The 27,717-nt window shown below is 40.9% G+C and overlaps 2 protein-coding genes across 7 annotated transcripts in view; one reads left to right on the top strand and one right to left on the bottom strand.

Annotated features, from left to right (window-relative positions):
• Positions 1–1,776, top strand: part of epb41a (erythrocyte membrane protein band 4.1a) — a 36,946-nt gene extending 35,170 nt beyond the window's left edge. For all 6 annotated transcript variants that reach the window (XM_053637903.1, XM_053637902.1, XM_053637901.1 and 3 more), the window contains one exon: positions 611–1,776. The gene's annotated coding sequence lies outside the window, so the exon portion shown is untranslated. The remainder of the gene's footprint in view (positions 1–610) is intronic.
• Positions 1,777–17,740: 15,964 nt separating this feature from the next.
• tmem200b (transmembrane protein 200B) lies at positions 17,741–26,898 on the bottom strand. Its single transcript, XM_053638934.1, has 2 exons — positions 26,591–26,898; positions 17,741–22,014 (listed from the first exon to the last, which is right to left on the bottom strand). Exon 2 carries the CDS (start codon positions 21,994–21,996, stop codon positions 20,908–20,910), a length of 1,089 nt encoding a protein of 362 aa, XP_053494909.1. The 5' UTR covers positions 21,997–22,014; positions 26,591–26,898; the 3' UTR covers positions 17,741–20,907.
• Between the last annotated feature and the right edge of the window lie 819 nt (positions 26,899–27,717).

Raw genomic sequence — 27,717 nt, 5'->3', positions numbered from 1 at the left:
AATGTCTATAAACGCCTCTGCATCCTGAGGCCCTCACACTGTGCCACGGTCCTGTCATGATTGAAACGACACCCCTCGCATCTGTGATCGTTACTGAAGTTTAAAGCTGCCTGGTCCTTGTTAAGGCAGGTAACGTGTTCTAGGAGAAAGAGAGGAAAAAAAAGGATTTGGTGGTAGTAGAGCCATGTGTGTGTAATTGAGGAACTGTGTGTGTGTGAGGTGCGGTGTGTCTGGCATGGTTTAGTGCCCTGCCATGGTGGTTTGTATACACTTAACTCTCTCAGGCTGATCGCAGAGGCTGGCCATGCTGTGCGTGCAAAGACATGGCTCTGGATGACTTCTACTCTTAATCAAACATGTGTTGTTTACTTTAATGCTTTAGTCTCAGGCTGTGCAAAGGATTTTATCATTCGGTACCCTCCATTCCTGGTGTTGTAGCAAGTTTTGTGTCTAGACTTTCATCCTCCATCACCATATGTGTCGCATTTTTGCTCTGGTACATTACGTGTCTGAGTGTTTTGAGTTTTTTTTCTTTTTCTTGAGTCTTTCTCTCAGCATGTTAACTACCAGACGGACCTAGTAACCTCCGAGATATCCATCTTTCCCATAGAAATCCATCCCTGATTCACATACTCACCAGACTGCATGCCGAAGCCCCAGACTGCTTCTGCGGCCTCTCCCTCTGTCAGGACGGCAGGATGAACACTACTGATCACATGTTTCCTGGATGTTCCAGTGGATTCATCACCTACAGCATCATTTTTCTGTAGCACCTCTCTCTCTCTCTCTCTCTCTCGAGATGTCCATATTGTAACTGTTATTGTTCATGTCAGATTGTTCTAGCAAAGCAAAGAAAGACATGACTTTTAATGAAATTTCAAATGTAGATTTTAGTGGGTTTGATAAACAGTAGGTTTTTAAGACTTTTTTAAACATAAAACAATTATACTGTGGAGTTTTGGGTTCTTCACTCGGGACAAAGGAGCAGCAGCATCGGAAATATATTTTGTTTCTTTGTCTTCTTTTAAAGAATATTAATTATTGTGAACAAGTTCATCGCCTTCTTCTTCTTCCTCTTAATAACTATTAGCATTACGATGTCTTCTCTTTTAGATTTTTCTTCACTTCACTTTCCTTCACTTGAATTCCTTTGTCGCAAATGGAGTTGTTGTTTATTATTATACGAAGGGCTGAAGGGTGCAGACAAATGGTGAATCTGTATGCTAGTTTTCAGTGTATTTTCAGTTGTTGTGTGTGAACTCACCATTTTAGATTGCCTGCTCTTTTACATGCAGGTTTTATGTAGTCTAGGTTGTATTTTATCCCTCCTGACCAGCAAGTGCAGTGAACATCACCTGGTTAGATTCTTGTGCATGTGCACAGACACACTGAGACCTTCCAACAGTGAGGTATGATGTAGTGTTTGCTATAAATATCATCGTACAGTCGTCTTTCAATATCTTCTTCTTGTCTTGTCAACTTTGGACCACAACGTCTATAGAGCTATCTGATTAACAGCTTGTGACTATGTTCAGCGATACAGGTCCCTTAGACCTGCCTGTAGATGCTGCTTGAACACAGAGTGCGGAAGCAATTATGAATTTCTAGTTAGATCATATGATATTGCTTTATGCGTGGAAAACATGGGCAATTTGTTTGCTATTTTATTTCTTGAACTGGAGAAAGCACTTCAATTTACAGATGTTTGTCTGTCTGTTTGAGAGCTGGTTGATGCCCCACTCATAACAGTGGGGCATCTGGGCTCGGAGTTCAGGTGACTCCCCAGTAATTTGGTTCATGTACAAACACAGGTATCGTTGACACAGTGCATGTTGTTGGCCTTGTACAAATCAACCCCGCAAAATCAAAACCCCTAAACAGTTCCCCACACCACTAAAGAGTCACACAGATTCTGCCCATTAAGGGCAGGAGCTGTTGATGGGATGCTTTACAGCTGAAAGTATTGCCACTGCAGCAACTGCATTAGATCAGTGGTCCTGATGGCCTTTTTGCAGGAGAAGAATCTCCAGTTTCACTGTAGTCCATAGACTTTGTCAGGTCTCATGGCCCTGACAGTGTCAGACCCCAACCGACCCCTCTAACCCAAGATGTTCATTCCCTTTTGGACAGAGGAGCAATCACAAAGGTAGACCCTATTGTCCAGGGCAAGTGGGTCTACTCGGTGTTCTGTCTTATTCAGAATAAAGACAGTGGTTTTGTCCAGTTCTTGATTTGACAGGGCTATCAAATGTTATTCATGATGTACATCCACAGGACTGGTTCACATCGCCGGATCCGCACGATGCATCTTTTCACATTCCCATCACCCACAGAACACAAGCAACAAAAGGTCCATTGGAGGTTTGCCTTCCAAGGACAGGCAGTCCAGTTCAGAGTTATCATTCAGAACGTGGAAGAAGATTCCTGGGAATGATGGCTGTATTATAACAGTCTTTGTGTCTCTGTTGGAAAGTCTCAGCATTTTTGCACTAGGGCTTGAATGACTACTAATTTTTACTAGTCAACCAGTAATTTAAAAAAAGGATTTGAGTGCTAGACTGTTTTTTCCATAGTTTAAGCAAAAACTGCCAAAAGTGGCCAAAAGTATGTGGACACCTGACCGCCACACCCATATGTGTTTCCTCTCCAAACGGTTACCATAAAGTCTGAAGCACACAATTGTATAGACTGTGTCTGTACGCTGTAGCATTATAGTTTCCCTTCACAGGACCTAAGATTCCCAAACCTGTTCCAGCATGACACAAAGTGCACAAAGCGAGCTCCATGAAGACATGGTGTGTTAAGGTTGAAGTTAGAAGAACTCGAGTGTCCTGCACAGAGCCCTGACCTCAACCACACTGAACCCCATTAGGATGAACTGGAACTGGAGCCTCCTCGACATCCCAACATCAGCACCTGACCTCAACCTCACTAATGCTCCTGTAGCTGAATGAACACAAATCCCCACAGCCACGCCCCAAAATCTAGAGGAAAGCCTTCCCAGAAGAAAGTGTGGAGCTTATTATAACAGCAAACGGGGAATAAATCTTGAATGAGATGTTCAACAATCACATATGGGTGTGATGGTCAGGGGTGCACATACTTCTGGCCAAATAGTGTATTTTTACTTGTGCATTAAAGAATGTGTCAAATTGTGTTTCAATTAACAAATTGAATTTCCAGATTCAGTGCTTTTTTGGCTATACTGTTAAGGATGAAAGTGAATTAATTGGTGCAATAAATGTGTAAAACCTGTGCATAATATCAGACTATTTAAGGATGCATAGTTCATAAAATGCACTTGTGAATGAGCTGGCGGTTCAGCTGAATCTGTTGATTTGTTAAATCATGGAAGCTCCTAGTAGCTTAATGATTGATGGAGGATGCGATGTCTACAGCAGTGTCCACCCTGTTCACCAAGTGCATCACAAAACGAGTTCGGATCGGACTCTGGACTCTCGGTGCTGACGTATCGCTGAACTGGCTCTAAAAAAGCTGAGTAGGATCGGATCGTGAAGAGCACCCCATGGCTCTGAAAGTGCTCTTGCGTAATACGTTCAAGCAAAAGACAAAAACACTTTTTGAAAAGCATCGTCTTGTGCATTGACTGTAGAATTGGCTTCATCTAGTCTGAAATACTTTCAGACGAACAAAGACTACAAAACCTGCATTCTTACCATTTGGCTCACTGTTTGTTCCGACGTCACGTTGTCAATGTGCTAGTCAACTGGTCTGTACAACCCCTAGCATACGCACATGCACAATAAGGTGATACTGACTGCCCCTGATGGTTTGTGTTCATAGACGTTATAGTTCTATACAAAAATAGCACTCAAATAAATAAATGAAGCCTCAAACCACTCACTAACGCTCTAAGCGATTAGAAGAATTAGAGCCTGTTGTCGAGAACAGAGTAACGTTACTGATTAAAGTAAATAAATGGTGCTTCTAGTTACTTGTGTATAAAACGTTTACCATCTTTACCGTTATAATTTATTTACTCAGATTGGCTACTCATTATGCTGATGTTAAAGACATAATTTATTTTTGTGGTGTGGGTTGCTGTCCCTTGAAATGAATCTCCAACATTTAACTCCAGCCCAGTTTAAACCAATTTGATTTTATATAGGATTTTGTAAAGACGCTTAAGTGTTATGTCCTTTTCAGTGTTGTGTCTTTTCATTGTGACACTCCTTCCTTTCTGACGGAATTTTAATATTTCTATTCCTCCTTATTTAGCTCATGCACTGAATAAAACTCTTAATTCAGTCCCATTTTATGTCTCAGTTTCAACAATGCACCAAATGTTGGATTTCATTCCTTCTCTTTCGGTCTCATTTCACTGCTTTAGATCGTACCCCACATGTATCTATGGCTGTACTGCAAATGAAAGAGTAGACATCTCTTAAAGATTTGGCGGTGTGGCTTATTGACGGCCTCCTTGATATACATAGGGAGCCTGGATTTATATACATAATATTTAATGCTGGTAATGAAGCAACACAGCTGAAAGAATGAGACTCATTAAAGTACTCTAAAGCATCACAGATGTCTGTTATTGATTGGTTTCTGTTCAGCTACAGAACAGCCATTATTACAGTCAGATATATTTCCTCAGACCATAGACCCTTTTATTTCTTTATGGGTGTGTTTTATTGAAGATACACAGACATACTTCATGTCCTCTCCATGAAGCTAGAGAAACATTGAAGCCCATCTGATAGGTAATCCCACACAGTCTGCATTAAGGTTTATTGGAATATCTTTCTTTTTGCCTTGTAAAAGTAGGACCTTTATTACTGTTGTTTCCGATGATTGCTTTGCAGTTAGAATCCTGAACATTTTGTAATGTGTTTTGATTGATCTGTGATGTTGTGTAGAATGATTTACATATTTTTAAATAAAAGTAGTAGACAATCTGTAGTGAACTTCATGGTTACTGTCTTTGACTGAGCCAAGCCAAGCTCAGATGATTAAACAGGTGCAATCAGGTGTGGCTACTGCTGGATTGGAACGAAAACCTGCATCCACACCGACCCTTTCTGGATAAGATTGGACTCCCCTGATGATGTACTCTCAAATATGATAATAGTCAATGATGTAATAAAAAAGCCTGTCATTTATCCAAACCACAGTTTGTAGTTAACACAAATATCCAGTGCCAAATCAGCTAAAAAAATATTTTGTGCTTGTTGTACTACTTTAGGCCATGCAGATGCAGCTTTTACTGCAGAAGCATAATTAGGCTACATTCACATCTCAGGTTTCTTTGCACAATTCAGATTTTTTGCTCAGATCAGATGTGTCCATCCCGACAGCTCACAATCATAACTGCAAGTGATCCATATCTGTCTTTGATGTGAACGCACCTGTTTCCCAAAATGCCCCACATGTGCACATCAATTTCTTGGGGCAGTTGTTTTGAACACTAACAGGATTCAGTATTTTCCTTCAAGTTTTGATTGAATTGATTGCCGAAGTATCAAGTAAATCAATTTCCACATCCTCCCACTGACTATAGTCACTGCTGTCGCTCAAAAGTGCTTTTGTGGGAAAATCCACGTGAATTCCAGTCCAAGCATTCTCATTCATGTCACATGTTCACTTATCAGATATCTGATCTAAGACCACATCTGAAAGTCATTTGGGTCTAATTTGAAAACATCAGACATTTGGTCCACACAGTCCTGAAAAAAAAAACACATCTGTATCACATTAAGATAGAACATTGGAATTCAACCTGATAATGGGAACATACAACCCCAAAAGTTGGGACAGTATGGAAAATGCAAAAAAAAAAAAAAAAACACCCAAAAGAGTAATTTGAAAATTCAATCATTACATTCACATTATTAACACATTATTTGATGTTCTACTTTGTGAATTGAATTTATTTTTGAAAATATACACTCATTTCAATCTGATGACTGCAACACACTCCAAAAAAGTTTTCACCTTTTCTTTTAATAACACTTATTACACGTTTGGACACTGAAGACACCAGTTGGTTAAGTTTAGCAAGTGAAATTTTCCCCATTCATCCATTATGCATTTCTTCAGGTGCACCACTGTACGGGGCCTTCGTTACCTTATTTTACATATCTTTCTGCATTAATGGTGTCCTCACAGATGTGCAAGTTACCCATACCATTGGCACTGACACACCCTCATACGATGACAGACGCTGGCTTTTGGACCTGATGCTGATAACAACTTGGATGGTCCTTTTCCTCTTTGGCCCAGAGAACACGACAGCTGTTTTGTCCAAAAACTATTTTAAATGTTGACTCGTCGGACCACAAAACATAATTCCACTGTGCTACTGTCTATCTCAGATGAGACCGAGCCCGGAGAAGTCGGCGATGCTTCTAGACAGTGTTGATGTATGGCTTCCGCTTTGCATAGTAAAGCCTTAACTTGCATCTGTGGATACAGCGGCGAATGGTGCTGACTCACAGGTTTACCAAAGTATTGCCAAGCTCATGTCAGGATATGCATTACAGACTCATGAGGGATTTTCAGCCTTGCCCTTTACACACTGAGATTTGACCGGATTGCTTTAATCTTTTAATGATATTGTGCACTGTAGAAGGTGAAATGCCCAAAATCCTACTGATTTGTCTTTGGGGAATGTTAATCTCAAAGTGTTGGATTATTCTCTGACGCATCTGTTGGCAGATTGCTGAGCCTCGACCCATCCTTGCTCTTGAAGGACTAGGCCTATTTTTATAGGCTCCTTATATACTATGATTAGACGATTGCTTCACCTGTTTCACATCACCTTCTTATTTCAACTTGTCACATCGCTATTAGTCCTAAATTGCCCCTGTCCCAACTTTTTTGGAACACGTTGCATGCATCAATTTCAAAATAAACGCTTAACTTAAAAAAAAAAAAACTATGCAGTTGATTAGGTAATACATCAAATCCATTGTCTTTATACATTTAAAAAAAAAAAATTATATACAAGTCAAAGTACATTTACAAATCACTCCTCTTTGTTTTTATTAGCATTTTCCATACTGTCCCAACTTTCAGAATTGCATAAACACTATATGGTCAAACGTATGTTGAGGTCAGGGCTCTGTGCAGGACACTCGAGTTCTTCAACCTTAACACACCGTGTCGTCATAGAGCTTGCTTTGTACACTGTGTGTCATGCTGGAACAGGTTTGGACCTCTTAGTTCCAGTGAAGGGAAATTGTAATGCTACAGCGTACAACGACATTCTATACATGTGTGTGCTTCAGACCATATAGTAACATTCACAACCACATATGGGGATTTAAAGAAGTAATAAACTAAATCTACAATTAAATATTAATGAGGGCTTTTCACCTATTCGTCATCACCTGGTGAGTTTCATAACCCTGTGAAATTTCAATAACATTTATCACCCAAATAGTTTGACCACTGCTCTTTACACTCTGTTTCTTGCTCTTTTTTAAATCTGATTTATTTTTTGCAGCTTCCCCCTTGTATTCTCAACTACCATGTATTTTCCTCAGCTTTCCTCCTGTCCTCCCTACTATTCCCTAGCAATGTTCAGCTAAACTGAGTACATGAGGAAACATTCATTAATTTAATTATATTTAATAATATTTAATACTCAGTCCTGAGCTTGGGTTACTGCCTGCATGGATTTTCTCCGGGTTTCTTCCCACCTCCCAAAAACATGCCGATAGGATGACACTTAATTGCCCCTAGTTGTAAATGAGTGTGTGAGTGTGTTGGCATGGCATTCTGTGATGGACTGGTGTCCAGTTATTGATTGCCAAGTAGCGGCCCTGTTGTTTACTAATTTTAACATGTACTTTTGATAATTATTAAGTTTCAGACTCTGCTGAGTAATTTGACACCAACATTGTAAAGATATGGCAAAGATCCTAGGACTAGTTTATAAACGTAGGTTTTGCATATTATGAATATTACCATAAATATGAATGGGAGGAGCTACTTTGGCAAAAATATTATTATGTAACCCACAGAACCAGGAGAACAACCTTTACACAATACACCTTGTTTTACTGGAGTTATGCTTGTTTCTATGTGCATAGACATGAATAGCACCCCCTAGTAGCTAGTTTGAATGATGCTGGATTAACTACTAGAGGCTACAACTCTAATAATAATCCTGCCTTATAGCCAGTTGAGCAAATTATGATGCAATGATTGGCATGTGATGATCATTTTGTTTATAAATCTAGAATCAAATTTGAGGTTCATACTTTGAAGATTAGAATTTCTGAGGATACAGCAAAAATCTTCGGAGTAATTAGGAAAAAGTAGGTTTTGCATATTAGGCAAATTATGATACGTTTCAGGGGGTGGAACTAAAAGGTCCAAAAGGTAAATTCTTATAGTATAAGGAAAGAAATCTGGGTGACACTGTATCAGTTATTGCTGGGTATCATTATTTATATCACTGTTCATTTTGAGTTTAAAATTTCAAAATATTATACATATAGAGAAGTCATAGCACACTTTCACAGGGATGGATGGCACCTCTACACATCCTGGAGTGAAAACTTTATTTTCCCTTTCAAAGGTAACTTCGACGTTGCATTTAGCATAACAGTATGGGAGCGCCTTGCGCGCGTGACCGGTATCTGAAGCTTGTGTAAAATCATGTCTCTACTTATAGGCCTGCCATGATCAGGTGACGTGGCAATTAAGCGCGTCGCATGATATATATGGCACCTGTGAACCACGCCGCCAGCCTTATTATCTTCAGCGAGACTGCATGTCTGTTGTTTGTGTGACAAATGAAAAAGAAACGCTTCATTTCTACTCTATATTTCTCAATATCTCTCAACTTTTCTATCCCTTTTTTAGAAAAAGAAAAGAAAAGAAAGTGAAAGAATGAGCAAGAGGGATTTCAGGAAGTGTGTTACGCCTTGCTCCCGGTTCATCACGGGAGGAGACTGACACACTTTCTGTGTGAAGTGTTTGGGCGTAGAGCATGCTACAGCAGCCCTCGAGGGGTCTGACTGTCAGCATTGTGAATGTTTCACGATTAGGCAACTACGCTCTCGGCTTGCACTCTTCTCGTCCGCTGCCGAGGCAGCCAGCCGGCTCAGGTCCTGGGGTTCTTGTATGGATTTGGAAGAGGACCCAGAGACGAGCGCGGCTCTATCTCTTGCTCTGTCTTCTGGGTCCAACTCTCCGCCTGACCTTAGAGCTCGCGTCGCGACTCCTCCTTCCCCTATGGAAAGCCAAAACACCCTCGCTGACTCCGAGGAGTCGGTAGAGGGTGCCATTGCACCAAAAACCGACAGCGGCTCTCAAGCATATAAAGAGCTGCTTGAGGTAATCACTAGGGCAGTTCAAAAGTTGAATATAGACTGGCCCGAGGAAGAGGAAGTGGCTCGTAGCAGGCTGGATGAGCGCTTCTTCTCCAGTGAAAATAAATATAAAGCTCCCTCACACCGTAGAAAACTCCCCTTTTTCCCAGAAGTGCATGAAGAGATATCACGTTTCTGGAGAAAACCATACACTAGCCGTGTTTATAACCCCGCAACGTCTGATTACTCAGCCATCGTGGGGAGTGAGCAACACGGCTATGTAGTGATGCCAAAGGTGGAGGAGGCGCTTGCGAGCCACCTCTCTCCATCAACGTCAGGTAATTTAGGGAGGCCAACTTTACCTTCAAAACCATGTAAAGCCACTTCGGCGTTGGTGGGCAAAGCCTATGCGGCAGCAGGTATTGCTTGTGGGTCCCTGTATACAATGGCAGTGTTGCAGGCCTACCAAGCAGACCTGCTGAGTGAGCTAGATACCGGTGAGGGAATTGGGCCCGAGGCAGTGGCAGAGCTGCGCCGCGCCACAGATTTATCTCTCTGGGCGACCAAACAAACGGCCCGCCATATCGGCCGTTCAATGGGTAGCCTGGCTGTGGCGGAGAGGCACCTATGGCTCAACCTCTCAGGGATGGGGGACAAAGATAAGGTCTCCTTGCTGAATGCCCCTGTTAAACCTACCAGCCTGTTTGGTGGCGCAGTCAATGCCATCGCCGACAGGTTTTGCAAGCCAAAACAGCAAACAGCGGCGTTCAGCCAGTTCCTTCCCCGTCGTGTCGAGTTCGCACGGGCCTCCATGAGTGGAGCCCGGGCCAGTGCTGGTGTGAGGGAGACGCAGAAGACGAGTGTGGCAGCCCGCCTCCCCCAGCAGAAAGCCAGGGGGACCGGGCGGCCACAGCCACAGCCTGCTAAGAGGCCTGATCTAAGAATGATCATAAAAGCAAAGCAGGCAAGGAAGGAATGGTCCTGATGGGCCACGGAGGCTACTAGGGCAACTAGCCCCCAGTGCTACTGTAGGGCCTGCCCTGGCCAAGGCCATCCCACGTTTTCAGTCTTCTCTGCTCAGCGAGCTGTCACAGGGCGACGGAAATCTGATGCTTTCCCCCCAACGAAATGTGGAAAAGCTAACATCACTGAAAGACCATTTGGCAGTGTGGAAACTACTGCCAAATGTGTCCCCATGGGTTCTGTCTACCATAGAAAAGGGTTACCAGGTCCAATTCAGTGCTTGACCCCCCTGGGTCAGAGGTGTGCTCACCACAGTTGTCAGCACAGAGCAGAGCCCAATGTTAGCGCAGGAAATAAGTTCCCTTTTGGACAAAGGGGCCATAGAACATGTACCCTGTTCCCTAAGGGAGGGAGGTTTTTACAGCCATTATTTCCTGCTCCGCAAAAAAGATGGGAGTATGCGGCCAATTTTAGATCTGCGTCGTCTGAACCGTACTCTTCGGACATACAGGTTCAAGATGCTGACGCTCAAACTTATCGTGCCATAGATTCAGTCCGAGGACTGGTTTGTGACGATAGATCTGAAAGATGCATATTTCCACATAGGAATATGGCCCAGTCACAGGAAATTCCTGAGGTTTGCGTTTGGAGAAAACACATACCAATTTCGGGTTCTTCCCTTTGGGCTAGCTTTATCCCCTCTCACCTTCACAAAGTGCATGGAAGCTGCTCTGGCTCCCTTGCGACTCCGGGGCATCCGTGTACTGAACTACCTGGACGACTGGTTAATTCTAGCACGATCCAGGGAACAGGCAGTTCAACATCGAGATGTTGTTCTCGCCCACATGAGGCGCTTGGGGCTCAGGTTGAACCTCAAGAAAAGTATGCTTTCTCCAGTGCAGAGGACAACTTTTCTAGGGGTTATATGGGATTCTACTATGATGAGGGCGTTTCTATCCCCAACACGCATACAATTGATCCTTTCAACTTTGAGCAAGATAAAGCTAGGTCTGGGCATCCCCTCCAGCCTTTACGAGAGGCTGTTGGGCCATATGGCGGCAGCAGCCAACGTCATACCGTTGGGCCTATTGCACGAGACCGTTTTAGTGGTGGCTGAAAAGTCGGGGGTTTCATCCGAGGATGAACCCTCTGAGAGTAATCAGTGTTACGCGGCGATGCCTACATGCTCTTGGAGTATTTGGAGGTGCCCGCAGTTCCTAGCCACGGGTCACACTCTAGGGGCATCCCCTTACCGCAAGACGGTAATGACAGACGCGTCCCTCACGGGCTGGGGTGCAGTCTTAAATGGCTGTCCAGCTCACGGTCTTTGGAGCGGCCCTCATCTGGAGTGGCATATAAATCGCCTAGAGATGCGGGCCGTATTCCTAGCACTGAAGTTCTTTCTTCCTCAGTTGAGAGGTCACAATGTGCTAGTTGTGTCAGACAACACAGCTGTGGTCTCATATATCAACCACCAGGGAGGGTTACATTCACGCCCCCTGTTCAGGCAGGCGCAACTAATCCTTCTCTGGGCAGAGGGAAAGTTCTTGTCAGTGAGTGCAATGTACATTCCAGGCAGCCGGAATGTAGGGGCAGACATCCTGTCGAGGCAGGGGCTGAGGCCCAGGGGTTGGAGGCTCCATCCACAAGTGGTGGAGTCCATATGGCAGAGGTTCGGACAAGCAGAAGTGGATGTGTTCGCCTCCGAGGAGACAACACACTGCCTGCTGTGGTTCGCCCTCACTCCTCCTGCACCACTGGGGCTGGACGCCATGGTGCACACGTGGCCGAGGTCACATCTATATGCCTTCCCCCCGATCGCTCTGCTCCCACAAGTTCTAGCGAGAGTTCGCCAAGACCATCTATGTCAGCTGCTAGTAGCACCTTATTGGCCAGCTCGAATATGGTTCTCGGAGATAATGTCCCTGCTCAACGGCACTCCTTGGGAGATTCCCATCCGCAGGGCCCTACTGTCTCAAGCCGGAGGGCTGATTTATCACCCTCGGCCAGAACTATGGAAACTGTGGGTCTGGCCCCTGAGGGGCACCAGCTCATAGATTCTGGTCTCACAACTGAGGTTGTAGAGACCATGTTAAACGCTAGAGCACCATCCACAAGGAAATTGTATGCGCTCAAGTGGCGGCTTTTTGTCTTGTGGTGTGAGGAACGTCAGCTAGACCCAGTGAACTGCGCAATAGCTACAGTCCTGGAGTTCTTACAAGAACGTTTCTCAGCAGGGTTGGCTCCTTCTACAATCAGGGTTTACGTGGCCGCCATTTCGGCCAGCCACACCCCTGTTGATGGAGCCTCTGTGGGGCAACATCCTCTAACTTCGAGGTTCATGCGTGGTGTCAGACGGCTGAGGCCCATCTCTAGGCCGCAAATACCTTCCTGGGACCTTTCTGTGGTCTTGGAAGGTGTGTCAGGGGCCCATTTGAGCCCTTAGAGTCAGCCTCTGAGAAGCTTCTGACTCTAAAGGTAGCTCTTCTACTGGCCCTGACATCTCTCAAGCGAGTGGGAGATCTACAAGCTCTCTCGGTTGCCCCCTCCTGCCTTGACTTTGCCCCTGGACTAGCCAAGGCCTTCCTCTACCCTAGGCCGGATTATATTCCTAAAGTGCCTACATCGGCTGCCCACCCTGTGGTGTTGCAGGCCTTCTGCCCTCCTCCGTTCCTCACACCGGAACAAGAGAGGATGCACCTGCTGTGTCCAGTAAGGGCTCTCTGTACTTATGTTCACCGGTCCGGCCAGTGGCGTAAGTCGGAGCAGCTGCTGGTCTGCTTTGGTGGCGACAGTAAAGGTGATGCTGTGTCAAAGCAGCACATCTCTAACTGGATAGTGGAAGCAATCTCTATGGCTTACGAGGTGCGCGGTCTCGCCTCGCCTCTGGGCATAAGAGCTCATTCCACTAGGGCGGTCGCCTCCTCAAAGGCTTTGTCTAAAGGGGTATCCTTGCAGCATGTGTGTGCGGCTGCAGGGTGGTCTACGCCACACACATTCATTCGTTATTACAGCCTGGATATTCATTCCACCCCGGGCTCAAGTGTCTTGCAGTGACCTTGGGCTTGGGTATTTTTGAACAGGCCGTACCATCGGTATGACGGAGTGGGTATTCCCGTTCCCACACTGTTATGCTAAATGCAACGTCGAAATTCCCTTTGAAAGGGAACGTTGGGCTTACGCATGTAACCCTGTTCCCAGAGAAGGGAACGAGACATTGCATAGCATTGTCATACCAGGGCAGGCCTGTGAATTGTGTCTTCGCTTCAGATAATAGAGGCTGGCGGCGTGGTTCACAGGTGCCATATATATATCATGCGACGCGCTTAATTGCCACGTCACCTGATCATGGCAGGCCTATAAGTAGAGGCATGATTTTACACAAGCTTCAGATACCGGTCACGCGCGCAAGGCGCTCCCATACTGTTATGCTAAATGCAACTTCTCGTTCCCTTCTCAGGGAACAGGGTTACATGCGTAACCCCGACGTTCTTTGTAATGAAAAATGGGTTTCTTTTGGGGTTCTACATCAGCATGAAACACAGAATTTCAGATCTTAATCACGTACCGCTTTCTTTTGTTTGTTTTCAAGTAACTAACAATCAGCAACAGAATTTACGTAACAAGAACAGTAAAAGGTATAACTTAACCGATACGTGCTTTGCCAGGAGGACTGTAATTTTCCATTTATGTGTTTGAGCATAAACTCACAATATTTCTACCATGTTTTACTGTATTTTACACATCTAAAACAAATAGTTTTCACCAAATTAGTGTTCATGTGTGTTTCCTCTGGGTTCTCAGGTTCCCTCCCATGGTCCAAAAACATGCAAGTAGGTGCACATTTGTCCTCTACTGAAATTGGGCACCATGTGGTTTGCTTTTATGTCCCCAAGGATTTTAAATTCTTTTCTGTTTTTATAACTTCATTTTTCAGTTCCATAGTGTCTGACGAAGATGCCCCCAAACAAGTACCAAACAATTTAGGCACTGGTCATGGCCATCACCTATTTTTTTTCAGGGCTTGACAAAGTAAACAGCCTGACCTAACATAGTACAAAGCAGAAAGAGTTCAATAAACGTTCTGTAATTTACATAGAGTAAGACATTATTTATGCTCATAGAATAAAATAATATGCCACATCTGTTCCAACGCAATCAAACAAAGTAAAAATAACAACAAATCTAACACTAGTATTACACACTTATCTGATAGTATCTTTGAAATCCATTTTCAGTAGGATGAGAATAGAAAAGAGATAAAGATGATGTAGCAGTGAACTTATAGAGGCTACCTACAGTATGTCAGGTCACAGTCACAAGGAGGTGACTTTAGTACTTTTAATCTCCAATGAAACAAGCACACGGGAAGACTCCACTAGTTCTGAAGGAAATCACAGTGGAAGTAGATGTGCAGCAGGATGTGTACCTTTTACATGTAAGCCCGTGTGGACTGAAACTCTTGTTAAAATGGAACCATTAAGTTTGAATTTGCCTTTAAGCACTGACTGTCAAGTGATTCAGCATTTTGAGACTCCCTCAATTATATAAATGAATTCAATATCATTTCAGACCATCATAAATGAAACTATACAGCATATAAATAATACTGCACTCAATTCAGAGAGCACTAATTGGTAATTAGATGGTGCCTTCTGAGGAGGAAATCTCGACTCATATTGACTAATCTGAAAACATTGCCTTGGCTAGAATGCCTAAGGGCTAGTGCAAGACCTTCTAATTAGCTACGTGAAGATGCTAACCTGTCCGAGTTAATTGGATATTGATGGTCGGTTTAATTTTTTCTCAGCTTTGCAGTGTTCAGGCCAGCACAGAGAGATTCCTTCTCAGTTCTTACTCAGAAGTAAATACTTTCCTGGGATTGGTGGAATACGAGTGCCCACTTAAAGGGCAAGGTTTGACCTGTGTCCATGTGGGTTTCCTCTAGGTTCTCCCCCAAACCTCACAAAAGCCTGCTGATGGGTGGACTGGCTACTCTAAATTACTCCTAGCTGTGAATCAGTGTGTGAAAGTGTATATGGTGTCCATGGTACCCTGAGATGGACTAGTGTCATGTTCAGGGTGTGGTCTTCGGATAGGCTCAGGATCCACCGCCATTCATAAGCAAGGTCTTACTTAAGTTTCTCCTTTAATGCTCACTTGATTCCTGGAGTACTTTCTCTTCATCTTTCCTGAAAATGTTCAGGGAAAAGTTTTCCATTGTAAGTTGTTATCTATTCTGCTTACTAATATTCTGCTCACTGGTTTTTCAAGGCCCCAGAGTGAACTGTGATTTCACATGGCGCTTCAGCAATCTCAGACACTCAATACAGAAAGAAACCTTTCTGTGTCTCTGCTGTTTAACCCTCATGAACCTGAAATGCAGATTTCTATATTGTTGCAGAAGTAGGGAGGCTGAGTTAAAGTAAACCCCTGCTGTGCAGCATTTCAGCTTGTTGCTGTGTCTTATGTCTACACCTGGATCCTATTGACTGCTAAATACAGGGGAATAAAACTGTGCCTCAGAGACCGGCAGCAGTAAAAACAAATTACAACCAGCTTTAGGCCACAACTCTCCTGCTCATAGATGCACACACACTGTGAGAAAAACATGTGAACATCCTTACACCCAGTGCTCTGAGCTACATGACACATTGTTCGAAACTCGCATCCACATAAAAAAAGCTTCAGGTTTGTCTGTAATCCAAAAGAAATTTAATGGTAACGTGTAACTTCCATACTAGGAACAAAAGTCCAGTACAACTGTCAAAAACTCCCTGATATTCCTAAATAATATCTAGCATATTGTTAAACAGAAATATGCCAAATGGAGTCTTCATTCACAAATGCACAGATCTGGATCTTCCTCCAGGCTCCCTCCTTCAGTCTGAAGGCATTAGCAAGTCAGCTTTACAAGCTGTAAGAACTGCTAAAGCCATCTTGTAAATGACCAATTTAATGAAAAAAAGATCATAAGAGGCAGCTTACATGCCTGGAAGAAACTATAAAGTCTAATAAGAGAGGACAAGTTGGCCTCAGAGAAGTACACTGCTGAGGGTAATTACAGTGGAGGAATTTCTTCTTCTACCCCTGCCTCATCTTCCACTTTAGAGTTCTTTAAGTTCAACTTTAAAGCAAATGTTGTGACAAACTGTTATACATCAATAAACATTTATTAAATGTAGCCAAATTAAAATTAATGTAGCTGAATGCAAATAAATTCACTGTAACAGTATGTACATTGGGCTATGGCCTCTTAACGAATGTTACACTATATGGCCAAAAGTATGTGCACCCCTGATCTCACACCCATACAGTGGTGCTTGAGCTTTTGTGAACCCTTCAGAATTTTCTATGTATCTGCATAAATTTGACCTAAAACATCATCAGATGTTCACATGAGTCCTAAAAGTAGATAAAGAGAACCCAATTAAACAAATGAGACATAAATATTATACTTATATATATATATATACAGTATATATATATATATGATCCAATATTACATATCTGTGAGTGGCAAAAGTATGTGAAGCTCGAGGGTTAGCAGTTAATTTGAAGGTGAAATAAGAGTCAGGTGTATTCAAACAAATGGATGACTGCCCATTGCTGCCCATCTGCAGTTTGCTAAAGATCACAGGGACAATCCAGAAGGCTACTGGAAAAAGATTTTGTGGACGGATGAGACCAAAATAGAACTTTTTTGTATAAATGAGAAGAGTTATGTTTGGAGAAAGGAAAACACTGCATTCCAGCATAAGATCCTTATCCCATCTGTGAAACATGGTGGTGGTAGTATCATGGTTTTGGCCTGTTTCGCTGCAGCTGGGCCAGGACGACTTGCCATCATTGATGGAACAATGAATTCTTAATTATACCAGCGAATTGTAAAGGAAAATGTCAGGACATCTGTCCATGAACTGAATCTGAAGAGAAAGTGGGTCATGCAGCAAGACAACAACCCTAAGCACACAAGTCTTCTACCAAAGAATGGTTAAAGAAGAATAAAGTTAATGTTTTGGAATGGCCAAGTCACAATCCTGACCTTAATCCAATAGAAATGTTGTGGAAGGACCTGAAGCAAGCAGCTCATGTGAGGAAACTCACCAACATCCCAGAGTTGAAGCTCTGTACTGAGGAATGGGCTAAAATTCCTCCAAGCTGATGTGCAGGACTGATCAACAGTTACTGCAAACGTTTAGTTGCAGTTATTGCTGCATAAGTGTGTCACACCAGATACTGAAAGGAAAGGTTCACATACTTTTACCACTCACAGATATGTAATATTGGATCATTTTCCTCAATACATTTATATAATGACCAAGTATAATATTTTTGTCTTGTTTGCTTAATTTATTCTCTTTATTCATTTTCAGGACTTATGTGAAAATCTGATGATGTTTTAAATCATATTTATGCAGAAATTGATCTATATGGTATATATTATACAGTTATATGCTATAACTAAATAGATTGGACACATTTAGCAAGTTGATGCATTGACATATTTTATTAGCCAGAGCACGTCATGTTGTGACTGACACAACAGTGTGACGTGAAGATAGGCCTGACCTTTTACACACTTACCAACAGCGCAAGTAACAACCAGCAAAATAACTTTTTGCCCTTTTCATAAAAAAATATGTAAGCATTTTATTTATTTATGTATTTTGCTTTGCCTTTATTTGGAACACAGATATGAAATTCAGTGCAGTGGTTGGTGCACAGTTATCATCCATATGAACACATGTTGTTTAGACTACAATCAAAACACACAAGCAGCATACAGAACACACAAAACAACAGTCAGAGAGATGGACTTGTAAACAAAGTTGACTTGGACCTTCTCCCAGCACACAGGAGTGTTTAATTAAGCTCTGCCTACTGGATGGAAAATGTACTCATATCCCTACATTACTGCAGGCAATAACAATGATAATCTGAAAGTACCCCTAAACATTTTAACCTGTTAAAAGTAATATATGTAGTATAATAAATTAATGTTTTTACTGCTTACAAAACTTATACAACTGCTTTAGGAATATGTCTACAGTTTTACTGCCTGAACATGCATCATACACCAATATGCAATTTAGAAACGCTGCACAATCTCCTATCACCCCAACAGCTAACATCCGGCTAAAAACTCTTAGAAAATTGAGAACAAAAAACTTCAATTGCCCTTCTGAGGGAACCCTTGAAGATTCTATGTAGAACCCATTTCCCCTTCAGAAAAGCGTTCCAATAAGGACAAGGCTAAGAATCCTTAATTATTAAATTAACCCTTAAAGAACACTTGAAGAACCATTTTTTCTTAAAGCCGAATTAAACTTGCTTTAATATATGCATATATGTACACAACATGGCTGCCGCACACTTCCTGCTGTTTTTCCCCGAGAAATAAATATTATCTGTCCATGTCATGCAACTGTAGGGGGCAAAATACTGTAGTCATGTGATCCACCTATGAGACATTGTGTCCACAACTGACTAAACAACCTAGCTTTGTGTCTTGAATCATACACTTGTGTACTATTCCCAACCATTATTAAGTACTATAAATACTTAAACTGATTTACTGCTCTGTGTGCTCTGTGCTCTGTTTCAAAAGCTCTGTTTTATGTACCGGTCTTCTGGATTTTCTAGATTAGTAAAGACGTTTGAATGAAAGATCAGAGTTTTCGATTGAGACACAGCTCAGGACAACAATCACGATGACGCAGAAAGTTTTAAGCGAGTTTTATTACAGTTTGACTTGGAAACCAGACGCACAGGGACATTTGACTCTGATGTGACGTCTAGCAGATATCGCTTTCAATCCTCCAGACGTGCATAAACTACGCAGGAGATGCCGCTTGCATTCCAGCCGCATGCAAACTCATTTTATTATTAGTACTGAGTCTTGATTTTTCTTAGTTATATTGTCAGTGATTTACCAAAATACATTATATCATTTAACAAAATACACCATAAGAATAAGTGTTCATAAGTCAAATGCACACAACACACCACTTCTGTGGGTAAAGTTTCTGAGTACCATGTCATCCTAATATCAGTTCAAAGCTGTAAAAACATTTTAAACCACTGTAACATAAAAGCATACCTAATAATTTGTTCTCTCTCTCTCTCTCTCTCTCTCTCTCTCTCTCTCTCTCACAAGTGTCTGCACTTGTGAATCACTCTCTGATGCTGTGGACGAACTCACACGAACATAGTAAAGCTTGCACTTCCCAAAAACAGTTAATTCCCATGTCTCACCATTTCTGCAGTGGATACTCTCACCTGGATATTTGTACCTAAGAACAGCTGTAATCATAAAGGATTTCCTGTTCTTATTCAAGGACTCTGAGTCACCATCTGCTCATATTGACCATACTTTAAACACACTCGGTACTGATTGACCTTATAGTAATCCATTGCAGACAAGTAATACGGTTTCTATACCTACATCCGCATTTCTCTGAATTTGCTTTATGAAAATGTCTACAGTTAAAAGCACTATACAAATGCAATTTTATTAAACTGAATATTTTGTGACCTCAAAAAAGGAGCTCATGAACTAGGCTCTCCAAATATATGTTTTTAACAGATCTGTGAAATTCTCTTTGTTAAATAGGAAAAAAAATTTGCACAGTGTGAATAAAACAGACAAAGAGGAACTAACCATTTACTAACAATTTACAAAACTTTCCAGGGTGTTCTTTAATAACGAAGCCAGTATAATCGTTCTTTTACTGCTGCCTTGTGGAGTAGGGAGAGAGGTAATCTTGAGAGGTTTCTCATTTGTAAGTCGCTTTGGAGAAAAGCGTCTGCTAAATGAATAAATGTAAATGTAATGTAAATGTAGGTAGTTTTAAGAGTATGGGTCATGAATGCCACAATCAAAGGTACTGGATGAGATGGAAATGTTAAACCTTGCAAATCTAAAAGAGAAAAAAAAACTAATAAAGTTTTCTTATGGGCAACCTTATAGTGGACCTAAACATATAAACATATGTTCCTTATAGTGGAACAAAACATCCCTCTTTGTCTTTGGTTAGATAAACAGTCCTGTAGGTATTATTAGCATTGATGTCTGCACACAAATCCATGGAAAGCCCTTTTTATATCGCATCTATAATCTTCAAACTGATACATTTACACTTATGGCATTTCACCCATATCTAGAACAACTTACAGAAGTTTGGAGTCTCTATCAAAAACACATCCTCATGGTAGTTCACTAGGTCAGAGACTTAAAGTACCTATCAGTCTAAAACCTTATTGGGGAGGTTAGTACTGATACAGCATAGACTGTGCTCTATGCTACTTAAAATGTCCTGGAAAGAAGCAAATATTTGGCTGCAATAACTAACGGAGTCCCTTTTTGCTATTGTCTGACTAAACAAAGAAATGGGGCTATTTGTCAAGTCGTCTTTTGTGACACAGTGCTGCATTTCCTATCCAATACATTTGACTGTTGGTTTGTTCAACAGGTCTGTTTATAGAGCTCGTAATGGATTGCAAAAATGATGGTGCTGACCATAGCAGGTCTTTATTCTCTGCAAGCAAAATAATCTGCTCCATTTTGGCAAATGGCTGAGACTTTTAGCTGAAAAGTTAAAAGTTGTTCCAAATGATTGGATCGTTTGAGATGAGTTGTAGAATATCCAAGATCAGGTCAAGGCCAACTGTGGTGCTTCTGACCCTCCACAGGTACAAGCTCCAAGCCAATAGTCTTTGTGCTAATCCCTGGCTGATTCATACATACCTCAGAGATGTATGATTGTGGGAACAGTTTAAGGCAACTTGTATACTGCACTGCCCTTTCCTCTAAGTGTACTAAGGGCTTAGACAATGTGTCTGAGTTAGTTCTATAACTCATACTATGGGAGCGCCTTGGAGGGATCATTGTTAAATCCCAGTCCTCTCTCTCCGGGGTAGACATAAAGGACGAAGTCAGGTACCTGTTGAGGTTACAGTGCCTCTCTGGCTGGGGCTGGTGGCCACAGACTTCTCCCTTTTCTACATCCAGGTAAGTGCTGATGTCTCCTTTGCTGGAGTTGCAGGAATCTGATAAATGAATAGAGGAGATGAATAAAGACTCATGATGACGAAGGACCTCAGTGTGAATCACTTCTCTCTGAAGTGAAACGCTGTCTTCTTTTGTGTTTCTTTTGTGCAGCAATGGCTCAGAGGAGGCCAGTTCTTTTAGGCACAAGATGTTCAAGTGGGTTGAAGGCAGGCTGCCAACCCAGTGGTAATGCCTGATCAGTGAGTTTACTTGGGTGAAGTCTGCTGAGGGCACAGTAGACATGGTGCACATCACACTCTGCATCTCAGCCAGCAGAATTTGAGTCTCTTTGTCTCGATTCTCATATAGTACTGTGTTAGCACAGATGAGAATAAATAGTCCCACTCCCATGATTACAGGTCCTACTAGTTTCATCCTGTCAGTGTGAATCAGACTCGCCGTTGAGAACAACCCTTTGGCTCCAAGGCCCCAATTGGATCCCTGAGAGGGGCTCTTACTCACTGAACCTACTGCTGATCGGTGCACCCGGTATGGCCAATACCCCACCACTGCCAGTGTTGTGCCAACAATCACCACTATCATCCCCAGCACCAGGAAGGCCCCCGGCATGGAGCGGATGCGCACCTTACCCTGGACTACATCTCCTTTATTCTTCCTGGACCTCAGACTGAAGCACGGCAAACGCTGAGAGGACGATGAGGCTGAAGCATGGGCTTGGGCCTTGTGGGTTCTCATACTTCCAACTCTCTGGCTCTGCAAAGGACAGGAAGGTCAAATGTTATAACAGAGACCAAGCACAAATACGTTTTTTGAAATACTGAAATAATCAAACCACAGTTACAGTTAAAGAGATCACACTTTTTCTTCAGTTGGATGTTTGTTGTGAACATTAACTGAAGCTCTTGAATTGTATATGCATGATTTTATGTGCATTGTGCTGCTGCCACATGATTGGCTGATTGGATAACTGCATAAATAAGCGGGACTACTCATGTTCCTACTCGTGTTAGAAAGTCAAATTCTAGCTAATGGTGATTAGTTATTTACATATTTGATTTCTGATTGCTTTATTATTAAAGTGTGTAGCATTAGTCATGTACATGAGAAGCAAACTTGCAGAGATTGAAAATGCTATAGATAGATGCTTTAAAACAATGTTTAGATACATAATAAATATGAATAATACTTTTCACAGAAAACATGGCATTAGTTTAAGTTCACCATTAAAAATATTTACATTTTAATATTTTTAATCCTTGAGTCACACTTTTTTTAATTACTTTCACTTGCTACATTTTGGGCTGGATACTTACACTTTTAACTGAGTAAGATTTTGATTATCTATATTTTCACGTTCACATACAATTTCTCAACATTTTTTTCCCCACACCTGGCTGAAAGAGTGGATTTTTAGTAATAGGCAACCCAAATAAGTTTCCCCAAAAAAGCAAAGCAACAACCACAGGACAAGTCTATGGAAAAGAGTAGATGTTCTGAGGAACTCAGCATCCAGCTGCTGTTGGCCATTCGTGCCAAGGCCATTCAGGAATCAGCAGCAGCCTCCCAGAACACAGTGTTAATAGAGAGAAGATGCAGCTGATAAACAAGCTTAAATGTTTAAAGTGTAAATTCCACCGGTCATCGATTTTTTTCAAGGTCACATTCCATGTAATGGGACTTTTGTGATAAATGTGAATGTCTGCATCCAATTAAAATACCGTTTGATGAAAAACAAATTGTAGATAGCTTTCCAAATAGCTTTGATATATGAAGAAAAAAATCACTTTAAAACACAGTATACATTAATAGCTATTTTTATACTTGATTTAAACAGAAAGGATATTGTTTTGTGCCTGAAATAATGCTTTTATGTTTGTAATATAGCTACTAAAGCTACAGTACACACAAAAATAACTGTTGAATGGGATTGGTCAAACGTTCTACTGGAGCAGGTTGGATTAGACAAGAGTATGACAATGAGAATGAGTGTCACTGTTATTGAGAATGATCCATCCTGTGGTGGTCATATAGTGTAGAGCAATTGATGAGCTATTCTCAGTACTGTACATCTATACAATATGACCTATATATAATTAAATGACCAGTGAGTGTAGTGCATTGCTTTTATTTTTCATCATGAACTCAAATCTGGCATAGTTAATAGTTTTTTTGCCCACAGCAATGTAACACTGACATGATAAAATACTTTTGCCTTTTTGATTAGAATATGTTGCACAGTAAATTTGTAAAACCACAATATGTTGTTCCTTGATGTTTTACATACAAAGTGTCATTTATTATAGAATTTATATTTGACATAAGAATGACTGATTTGTACAGATCTATCAGAATAAATCAACAATGAACTATAGCACATTATTATTATTATTATTATTATTATTATTATTATAAAATAAACCTGTTCCAGCATGACACAAAGTGCACAAAGCGAGCTCCATGAAGACATGGTGTGTTAAGGTTAGAAGAAGGTGGAAGAACTCGAGTGTCCTGCACAGAGCCCTAACCTCAACCCCACTGAACACCTTTGGGATGAACTGGAACACCGACTGCACCTCACCTAATATCAAAAACACCTATCATCAAAACATTGAGCGCAAGAAACCCGGTAAAGAACATTCTGCACACGGTAGTGAGCATTGTACCCCTGTAGCACACTGCAAAGTCAATCACCAGGTTCTAAGAGCCATATAACCTTAGGTAGGGACCTTAGAAATTTGGTCATAAGATCATCCTTGTTATCTTCAAGGCATGCACTTCTCCCAGTCCTTTGCTGAGGTGATCCAAAAAAGACTGTGTGCAATGATATTCCTACCAGAATAAGCATCAAGCATCTTGTCTGGGTCCATACAGAGAGGTATTGAGGGATTCACAAGGAGGAGATCCCACATCTGAATCCTTCGGTGTGGGGCAGATTGAGGGAACCTAGCTCCTTTCCAGATTTGGGGAGTAACGGTATACATGTAACAGCGTTACGTAATCAGGATACAAAGAACTGGTAAGTGTAATCCGTTAAAGTCACATCAAAAAACACAATCAAATTAGATTACAGGTACATTTTGTAAAAATAAATAAATAAAAAATGTGAATACTATCAGGATTAAAAATCTTTTTCATTTAAATCGGAAGAAAGTAAACTTTTGCAGGGCTCCAGACTGCGACCAAAAATATTAATTTGCAAATTATATATAATTTGTGAGGATCATCTTTCCGTGTCAATCAATGAACGCCCAAGTAAAAGTGCAGAAAGGCATTTTAAGACCCTCCCAACCCTGCTCCTTTCAGATGCACTGCTATAAGCTTAAAACCTCCCAGTGAACAAAGTCCTTGTGCTATGGTTCTAGTAGTCTTTTTACTCATCTGTGACAATGAGTCTTCCTGTGGAAAAATTCCCAGGATGTTCCCACCACAAGTGAGGGCAGTAGTGGAAATCTGGGTATAATTTCTGAGGATAATTTCCTGTCTGTGGTAGTTTAAGGATGCCAACAAGTGATGGAGCCACTCATAGGGGCCTAGCTAAACTGCTAAGGCTTAATAATGTCTATCACATGTTGGGACAACATGGTGGCTAGCATTCCCAAGCTTGAGCAATGACTCAAGCTTCCAGACGATGAATTATATGCTCTCCTCTTTCACAGTTGAATGATTTCCCATTTCACAGTGGGACTGAGTGCCATGATGTGTGTGAAAATAGTTAGGGGGCACAATAGGACAATGACATATTGCACACAATCTCACAAGTCTACTGGCTAGCACACTAACACTGGCTATTTAATGCTTTGGCACGGGTGTTAAACTCAAAGGCCACTGTCTTGTTTCATTCAACCCATGCAAACTTGCAAGCAATATGACAGATGGTCATCTGGATTGTCAAGTCCCGTTTTCTTTTACATCATGTGCACGGCCAGGTTCATGTGCACCGTATACTTGGGGAAGTGATAGAACCAGGATGCACTGTAGGGAGTGTGATGTGCTGGGCAATGTTCTCCTGGGAAAACCGAGGTCCATCCTAATGCGGATGACAATTTAACACGTGTACACCAGCTAAGCAGCATTGTGGATCAGGTACACCCCTTCATGGCAGGGGTATTCCCTGATGGCAGTGGCCTTTTACAGCAGGATAATGCACCACAATGCACACATTGTTAGGAACTGTGGCACTGGCAACTATAAATATAATAATAATAATAATTATTATTATTGATGTTATTGTTGTTATTATTATGCATCAGTGACAGGAGCAAACATTACTACATATTTATTACCATTGTAATATAAATTATATGGTGTATTGAAGTATTTATCTATGCCACTCACTCAAATGAGCTAAGTGTAGCAGCTGTATGGCATGAAGCATGAGTTGGGTTTGATGAGTTGACTTCCAGATCAAAAATCGTTGCTTTCCTCCCTCAGGAAGAGGTGTGTGTTATGAAAGACAGCTTATTGTGATGTGTAAGACAAATACTTTTATTCGATTCAAGAGCAAAACTCACTGATCTCACATGAAAAAAATACTGTTGTACACTTTGCTATAGTAAACTGTAGTAGATTGTGATATACTTTTGTATTTTATAGTATTTACTACACTTTGTTAATGTTATACTACAGCATACTGTAGAAATGACTATAGTGAATTGATAAACAGTTTTAAATATTAGAGTTTAAAAGACTACTTTGGGATACTACATAGACTACTATGGGATACTACAGTGTGTCCTAGTGTTCATTATAATGTACTACAAAAGTTTACAACATTCACCTGTGGTGTGAAGGTTTTCGCACATACTGTAGTACAGTTGTAGAACATTTACTACAGTACAGAACATTTACTACAGTAATGACTGTAGTTTCTTTTTTTATATATTACTATAGTTTTATATATTATATAGTTTCTTTTATATATATATATATAAATATATATATATATATATATAAATATATATATATATATATATATATATATATATATATATATATATATATATATATATATATATATATATATATTACTATAGTAGAGTTATCACAACAACTATAGTAGCATCACCAAACAAATGACCACATATCACTGCAATTTACTATAGTATCTTTACTAAAACACTATAGTGTTTACTACAGGAATTCTACTACATTTTCTATAGTAAATTTACTCTAAAGTACTATAGTATTTTTTCATGTGGGATCTGAGGAGGTGTAACTGAAGATCAAAACAATGAAATGCACCAATTAATAAGACAGCATCAATCTATATGTTTAATATGTTCTAAGTTCTTTCATTCCAGCTACATAAAGGCAGTGATTCAGTACTTACCTTGGTTATGCTGTATAATATCTGCGTTTACTGCATCCAGACATGATCACTGCATCCCAACCACTCCTCAGGTCACACACATCCAAGAGTCTATCTGGAAAGAAGTTTCCTGGCTGACAATAAATCCCAAAAAACGTACAAGACGTCTCAGTTGCATAGTCATCCAGTCCGAGAGGAATCAGAATGCAATAAAGCTCATGAGTAGAAACATCTACCAACAAACGCACATGCACTCTCACACAGTCTGGAAGTGGATGAGGCAAGAAGCTCTTGGCAGCACATAATAAAGAAGGTATACAGCGCCTCCCCAGCCCAAGACTTCCTTTCCTTCACACATCATTAGTGCAGGGGAATAAGTGGATGTGAGTGAAGTATTCTATAATAACTCTACAACTGTACTACAGTATATGTGAAAACCTTCACAGCACAGGTGAATGTTGTAAACTTTTGTAGTACATTATAATAAGCACTAGAATACACTGTAGTTTCCCATAGTATTCTATAGTAACTGTAATATTTAAAACACTGTTTATCCATTCACAATAGTCATTTCTACAGTATGCTGTAGTATAACATTAACAATGTGTAGTATATATAATATACTACAGCATATCACAATCTACTACAGTTTACGATAGTAAATAGTAAAGTATACAACAGTGTTTTTTTTTCATGTGAGATCAGTGATTTTTTGGTCTCGAATCGAATAAAAGTATTTATCTTGAATGAACTGTGGATGACACAGCACTTGCACAGCATAGCATATGTCTAGAACACAGCATAACAAGTCATTATTAAACATCTAATAGGCTATATCTTGTTTAAAAAAATTATATTTAATTTAATAATCTACGTGATTCCTTTAAGGTCCCGGATTATATAGCCTATACACATTGTCTAAAAGACTATACAAGCGCTGAAGGAGAATAAAAGCAAGCAGCAATGGATCTGCTGCCAGTGCAGTTGAACAACTGCTACTGATATTATAATGTTCATTAAAACATTTAAAGATCCTTCTATCTAAGTTAACCTAAGGATTGGTTGCCTATTTTTTCTTGTATCACGTTGGTTCTAAATATATTATTGTTTGTTTTTGGCGACATCTTATGGAGTGGTATTGCAACTAC

Source organism: Ictalurus furcatus, chromosome 12 (genome assembly GCF_023375685.1).
Source record: "Ictalurus furcatus strain D&B chromosome 12, Billie_1.0, whole genome shotgun sequence".
NCBI classification, from domain to species: Eukaryota; Metazoa; Chordata; class Actinopteri; order Siluriformes; family Ictaluridae; genus Ictalurus; species Ictalurus furcatus.
The sequence above is the reverse complement of the archived record's forward strand: the minus strand, read 5'-3'. Positions and strand labels throughout refer to the sequence as shown.